Source organism: Perissodus microlepis, chromosome 11 (assembly GCF_051167445.1).
Source record: "Perissodus microlepis isolate ML-2025 ecotype Zambia chromosome 11, ASM5116744v1, whole genome shotgun sequence".
In the NCBI taxonomy this organism is placed as follows: Eukaryota; Metazoa; Chordata; class Actinopteri; order Cichliformes; family Cichlidae; genus Perissodus; species Perissodus microlepis.
Genome location: NC_140471.1, coordinates 32,473,271 through 32,480,736, shown reverse-complemented (window position 1 = coordinate 32,480,736; position 7,466 = coordinate 32,473,271). Strand labels below are relative to the sequence as shown.

General features: G+C 36.3%; 1 protein-coding gene across 1 annotated transcript in view; it reads right to left on the bottom strand.

The window, feature by feature from the left end:
- Positions 1-2,348: 2,348 nt before the first annotated feature.
- The window catches only part of thsd7ab (thrombospondin, type I, domain containing 7Ab), a 201,257-nt gene continuing 196,139 nt past the window's right edge, over positions 2,349-7,466 (bottom strand). Inside the window, exon 29 of the mRNA XM_084944211.1 lies at positions 2,349-4,345. Within this exon, the coding sequence (XP_084800337.1) occupies positions 4,255-4,345 (91 nt within the window). The 3' untranslated portion in view covers positions 2,349-4,254. The remainder of the gene's footprint in view (positions 4,346-7,466) is intronic.

The window sequence follows — 7,466 nt, the reverse complement described above, 5'->3', positions numbered from 1 at the left end:
ATAATTCAGATGTAAATAGGAGGAAAAATCTGCCATCTTGTGGTCAAAATCTTTCAGTTAATTTAGCAATTATAAAAAAACAAAAAAAATAAACAGCTGTTTCAATAATTTAAGCTACTTTTATAAAGACAGCACTTGTGGCTTGTGATGGTGTCATTTGTTGGAATTAATATATGTAAAGAAAACAGCAAATACAGCACTGTTGTTATTCAAAACTGTTAAAATGATGGGTAACGTTTTCCTTTAATATTTTGAGCAAATGCAGGACACTCTGTATTGCACCAAAAATGTATTAATGCGCAAAAATTTACTCCCACTTGAGTAATGTTTGCAATTAGCTTAACATCCAGCTGTTAAAGAGAGTTACTGAGAGTTTTACACTAACAAATCATTTATGTGTCACCTGTTATTTCAGATTTATGTCGTCACTGAGTATGAACAGGGCTCAGTCTCATCTGACTGCAGCGGAGAAACAGGAAACTTGATTTAACCCGTCTCTGCAGTTGTTGATTTGGACCAGTTTTCTGCCTGATTGCACATTTTCTCCATTTAATGCTTCGTAACTAATATAATGTAGTTTCTCAGAGAACCATGGGAAATGAAAGAGGACGGCTATTAAATCTACAAGCGTAATTTCCATAATTACTTATCTCCATGAAAACATAACACACTGCATGCACATTTTAATTTAAATAAAAGGCTTAGGAAGAAAGTAATAGATTTGAAATTGTAAAACTCTTTATTTACTTTTCTATTTCTGGGTTCTGACAGACCTAAGCTTGTGTTTGAGAAATTTCTGTAAGAGTTCATGCTGCAGAAAAACACTGTAATTTAGAAAGTGTGCACTTCTATCATAAAATGCTCAGTTTAATATTAATCTTGTCAGAATCAAAAAATTACCAACTAATTAGACTGACTGCTAAGAATTTAACTAAAACACACAAACATATTTTGTTTCTTGTTCAAGCCTCAGTTTCGTCCTTTTTTCTACATTTTTTTACAGTCTGAACACAATGCACTATACCATTGTTATTATCTACCCAATTTTTAAATGTGTTTATGTTTACTCAAGCATCACTTTTGATCATGAAATTGTCAAGAAAAACAGTAAAATGTAGCTTTTTGTCAAATAAGAGAAAATACTTATTGCTTTTAATGGACACAATCCCAGTGAGCTAGTTATGTGTAGTTCGGCCGCTCTGTATATACACAACTATTTGTTATATAAGATCTAATGGAGTACAGAGAGTCGTACTTCCTCAGAGTGTATTGTAATCCGACTGTCAAAAACAGATTACTGAGTGTTTTAATGTCTTGAGAGGGTAAAATATTTACCTACTTTATGTGCCCCCGTTTCATTTCAGCTCAGTGTAAAGGTCTGTTGTGGTCTCTCTGCTCTCCTCTGTTCTCTGTTTCGTTACATTTATGTTCCTGCAACCTACATTCTAGCCACCAGGGGGCAGAATGAAGACATTGGTCCTATAGGAAAATGGCTCAGACCCCAGTTAACAATTCCCTGATGGGTTTATTGTCTCAGTCACTCGTTTGAGGTCATGTTCAATAAACCCACAGGTGATCTAAAAGGTCAATGTAGTTGCCATGAAGTCCCTGCCATGAAGGTTTGTGAAGTCCCTGGATAAGATTTATATGGGCATCATGTTTTGGTCAGTATGACTACAGATATCTGTGTTTAAGGCCCTAATGCGTAGGCTTCACCTTCCAGACTGTGAAACATCCAGGGACTGTAGGAAAATTAGCCTGTATGGCTAAATCTGACACATGAATTTAAGAAGTTTTGTTAATTAATATGCATTATCCCTCTTAAATAAGTATAAACATAAACATACATTCATCTTTTACGCACACAAAGAGGAGCAGAGGAAAGCGGATAGGGTGAGATGACCCACTGTGGTGAGCCCTAACACAGCGACAGAGATCACAAACTTGCCAGGATAGTGGTCAGAGATCAAATCTGAGTGTTTTCCTATAGATTTCTATTGGACCTGAAGACATTTTGCAAAACAGGTATCGCCCCCCAGTGGCCATTAAAAAGAATGCTGGTTTGAGGTACTTGTGGAGTTTTCAGATCTAGAAGCTATGCCCGACTGAAACTAGAGTCTATAACAGTAAAGTTTAAGGTGGCTACATTCATCTCTTTTGTACAGTTTATGCACTGAAGTGTGTTATTGCCATTAGAGTGCTAGCAAACAGGGGATGGCTGTGATGATGGCTCTCTAATACAAAATCCAGCCTCCAACTCCTTTAACGCCAGTTTTAAGTATTTTTATTTGAAGGTTTTCTTCCTTAATGAACATATAAAGAAAGTAATAAAAAAAAGACTCCATAACTTTTCTCTTTGTGTGTTTACAACCGTGTCCGCATTTATTTTTAGTATTTCTTCCCATACATATAAACAACCTGTACAAAATGGCCGACTCTTCATCTTTTTCCGCTTCTTTTTGCTTTCCTTTTTTGTTTGTTTGTCACAACATACAACTTGCATCATGGTAACAACAATCAGCAATATCATACACCCACTTTGCAATATTCAAACTAAACGTTTTCTGTGCAATACAAAATAAATGTACACATACTTTGATTTTTTTTTTCTCCAAAAAATAAAAAAATTGCTGTTATTTACAAATCCAACAAAAAGAAGTAAACATTCTCCACACCAGTTTTGCTTTTACGTTGAACTCAGAAGCGTGTTCTCTTATTATTAACATATTGTATACTTGTTTGTACAGATTGTTTTCTTTTTAATATTTCATCTTCGTTTCGTGTGACTGAAAACAATAGAGCACCTATAATACTTACTACATGAAAAAGTTTAAAAACTGGTTCGATCCATCTACCTAACCTCGAAAGAAAATTTCGCTGTTTTTCATTTTTTTTGTCTAAACGTACTGTAGTGTCAACGTTTGCCCCATTCAAGTATTAAACTGTATTAGAGGACTGTTAGTATTCAGTTATCATCAGTAAGGCAGAAACGACATTTGCATGACATGAATGATTAAAATTTTGCAGTGTCCATTTTTTTTATTATTTACTGCAAAATTTGAGTGTTTGCACATGAACTGTTGTATGTAAAGAGTTAAAAAAAAGTATTTAAAAAAGAACTTGTAAAGCAGGCGATCAGTTAATACCTGCTGATATTGTAGTTGCATCTGGGCAGAAATAAAGTGATGACACCAGACGAAATCTACAAACCACAAAAGCGACTTTACTACAACCAAAAAGTCTGATGTTTGTGAGAAATAAAATCTATACATATATTTACTTGAGATTCACACCTGTTTTATCGAACCTGACACGTCTAAATGTCCCTTCCTGTCGCTGTTGCTTCCCTTGTAATGTTCTCGTGTTGACTGAAGCTGTTCCTCTGCTTTATGTTTTTGTTTTTTTGTCTGTGGAAGAGGCAGTGTTTTATGGCAATAGAAAGTAGAAGTCACATGTGCATATCATGCTGCACTAATATAGTGCAATGTAGTGCCTGAAACAAAGCAAGGGTGGAGGCAAGCAGGCAGGCAGGCAGTAGTTTCCATGAACAACTGATTGCAGGCTACTCCTCCATCAGCATCATACAGATCGGTTTATCCCACAAACACAGGCCTGTGTGCCTCTGAATCAAGCCGAAAAAAAAAGAGAGAGAGAAGTAATGCCTTCCTTTTGTTCAAGACCGTAAAAGAGATTTGAGTCAAAACCCAGTTGAGGATTGAGAAAAAGGAATCCAAACCTTTTTATGGAGATTTTCCTCTCCCTCCTCCTCTTCCCTGCGGTGACTTTTGGCAACGTGCGAAGCGTCAGAGCATCCTAAGCCTCCAGCTACTCAGCATTTTTAGGGACAAGCAGAAAAAGCGCGGGGGAAGAGCTGGAGCCTGCGCTGCCATGTTCAAAGACAGCAGGAGGGCTGGTTCTGTCTTCTGCGCCCAGCATTTCCAGTGTCTCAAACAAGTCTTTCAATACAGAAATACTGGTGTGTAGGGGGCAAAAAAAAGGCATTTCCTTGAACACGCTGGAGGTCATAAAAGCTCTGCAAAAAGAAAATATTCGAGAAAACAAAAGAGGAGTGAATGAAGCTCTACTTGAAATGGTTAAACCCCACCAGTGTCTCTGCTAAGAGGATTTCCCGTCATTTCTGCGCTCCGTGACGTGTCCATTCACGCTGCAAACATCCATGTCGCTCACTGTAATGGCGTGATGAAGTGGGTCTCTGTGACAGGTGAAGTGCTGGGTGAAGCAGCTCGTGGAGGACTACATGTCCGTGTCCCCGTCGTAGGCGAGAGTCAGAGGTTTTAGTCGGTTATTCTGCTGTCTCTGTCTCTGAGGTCTCTTTGGCTTTTTGCTGTATGGAAAGATGAAAACGGGGTCAGAGTGGCACTTGAAAGATTCTCCGAACACAACTCTGCTGTCACTCTAATCATGAAGTGTTTGGGTAAATGCGATGGCAGTTATGAGACACACAATGCAGGTGAGGCGATGTCACAAACAGGGGAGGGAAAGTGTTTTGAAAAATGCAAAATATGTCCATATGAATTGTGTTTTGCTTCCTAATTTTGATTTGTAGTTTTAGGTTTTTTTTTGATAATCTAAAAAATACCTGTTCCCAGTTTTAAGCTGATAGTGAACCTTCTCAAGTATCTCCAGTCCACAAATAAATTATCAATACTTAATGTAATGATAGCCTTGATCTCTTTTGTTCTGAATCCTATGAAAATGACAAAACCAACGAGACTTCCTAAAAACCATTAAATTATTAAAAATGCTAGCAATTGTTCAAAAGTAGTTCTTCACTTCTGTTTTTGACCTTAAAAAAGGATGCATATATTACATCACATCATAAACTGTGTGTGTGCTTTTTTTTTTTTTTTAGACAATCATGGTGATATCTGGCATAAGTAATGACAAAAGTTCTGCAACACAATCAATAAAGAAAAAAAGACCCATACCTGATTAAATGTGGCTAATTTACCCATATAGACAATTTCCTTGGGAACAGCCATGCCTTGTTTTGATGACTCCCTGGAAGTCCCATTCTGACCATTAAACTGGGCACTCAAATCACATTTTACTATAAGCCTCATTCACCCAATGGAGTAGCCTGATCTTTTTGGTAGAACGGCTCATCTACCAGATGAGCCGTTCAACCTGCTGAGCTACCTCTGCTAGTGTTGTGATTTCCTTAATTTTTGGAGAAAGAGCACTGAGTGGCCGGGAGCCAAATCATAAGATTAAGGCAGTTGGTGAATGTTTGTGGCTAAAATACTCAGTATGCTGGCCCAGGATAGCATGTATCACAGCTCAGGTGGTTTGCTTGAATGCTTTCGTGCTTTTTTGGGGGTACGGGGGGGAATAATGCTTGGACACTCTGGGTCATATCTGGATACCAGGATCAGATTACTACTGATGATCCTTGAAATGAAATTTAGGTCAGTTTGAAAAAAGCTAGTGAAAAATCGCAGAAGAGCAATTTAAGTTGTCAAAACAGGACTGGCAGATGATGATTTAAAAATGGTCCAGAGTTTAAATCAGGTATGGTTTTATTTATATAATATGGTTCTACTCACTCAATATTTGATTGCACCTTATATTAGGCTTCTGTATTTCAACCATTTCATCATTGGTTCTGATATTTCATGGGATTCAAAATCTGACAGAGCTACAAAAAACCTCCTAACAAAATAAAAAAACTACGAATCAGGTTACCTTAAAAACTAAAAAGCTGTAGAGCCCAGACTACAGTCACTGTACTGGTTAACAGGTTTTACACAAACAGTTTTTTGTTGTTGTTGTTGTTTTTGTGAGAAATGAGACTCAATACATCTCAGTTTAAAAGCATGAAGAGCTATTAGCGAGTTAATATGCAGAGAGATGATCACATGCCCGACCTCTTCTACCAGAGAGGAAAAAATCTTCTAGATGAAGCAAAGACACAAAGCTGTTCTCTGAGCTGTCAGTGCTGCTTAAACATCAGGGTGTGTTAAAGTAATGAGGTGTGTAATATTAGACATTTTCAGAAGCATCTGATATCCCATAGAGAACGGCTTTTGAAATCATTAAAGCTAATATTTAGTTCTGCTGTGTATTCTATCATTTAACTTCTATTGTTAAGATATTTTTTTTTATCTAGTTTTAACCAGAAAAAAAGTCTAATTAATATTTCCTCCCAAAGCCAGAGTACAAGACATGTACCGAAATGCTTTTTGAAGCACTGAATTTGGTGAGGACAATCAGAGGAACACTCTAGGGAATTTCCTGTGAATAGTTTTTCTGATGAAGAGCTGATAAAGTCGCTGCAGAGTAAACGACAGCAAACGTTCAAGCAAGCAGCAAAACGTGTTCATCAAACACCTCATCTGTAGTGATGCGTGATCACACTACAGCTGTAGCTCTGTTTGTTCTTAATAACAAAGAATCTTTTTCAGTTAAATGATTATTTAAAATAAAAAGTAAGAAGGTTAAAAAAAATGTTCATTAAAATTTCCTGATGTTAAAAGTGACACAGAGCGTGTTTTAGGCCAAAGAGTAAGTCAAAGAAAAGCACCAAATTATATTAAATTTATTTAACAAAATACTGATTGCTATTTTAACTTCTTATCTTCTTGTTCTACTTTATAGATTATGTCTTTTAAAGTAAAGGAACACAGAGGAACAAAGAGTGTTTATCTGGTAACAATAGTTGATTGGGAAGGAAATAAAGGGCATGTGTTACTATGGTTCCATCTTTGGCCACAAGAGGGCAGCGTGACATCGTTTTATTAAAGCACTTCAGCCTCATGGAGATCTAAACCTGATTTAAACCTTGCCTGGAGTTAATACTTAAATGTCTATTTAATGTCATCATCTCAGTCTGCTCATATTCTGCTTGAAGTTTAAACAAGATGATTATTCCCACACATTAGTATTAACCCTCGTTTAAAAAAAAATGAAATGAAAGAAAAAATTTTTTTACACGAGCTCTGAGAAGTATGATGAAAGTATATGATGGTGAAGAACATGTCCACTGTAGCAATGTTATTTTTAATGTCATTTTTTAAACATTTGAAGTGTAACTTTTTTCCGCTCTGCTAACAAGTATTCACACATCCCACTAAATAAAAAGCTTTTTTTTTAATACATCACAGTTTTGTGATTAACACAATCTCTCTAAGTTGAGTTTATGATATGCATGGATAACTTTGTCCTAAAACAAATCAGCTGTAAAATAACTGCATTTATTCAGCAGTGCAGAGACTCTAGCATTTCTAATTTCCTGTATTTCTGTGAGGAATCAAATATTTTTACTAGTTGAACTGTTCAGTTTTTCATACAAACATGTAACAAGCTTATGAAACAGGTATGGATTTAAACCTAACTGTGTATTTTTTTGAAGTTGGGTTTTGTTTTGGGTTTTTTTTTTTTTACTTTTTGAGCCCTTATTTTAGTTTTTTAAAATATGAACTATAATGCATGGGTATATAGTGTAA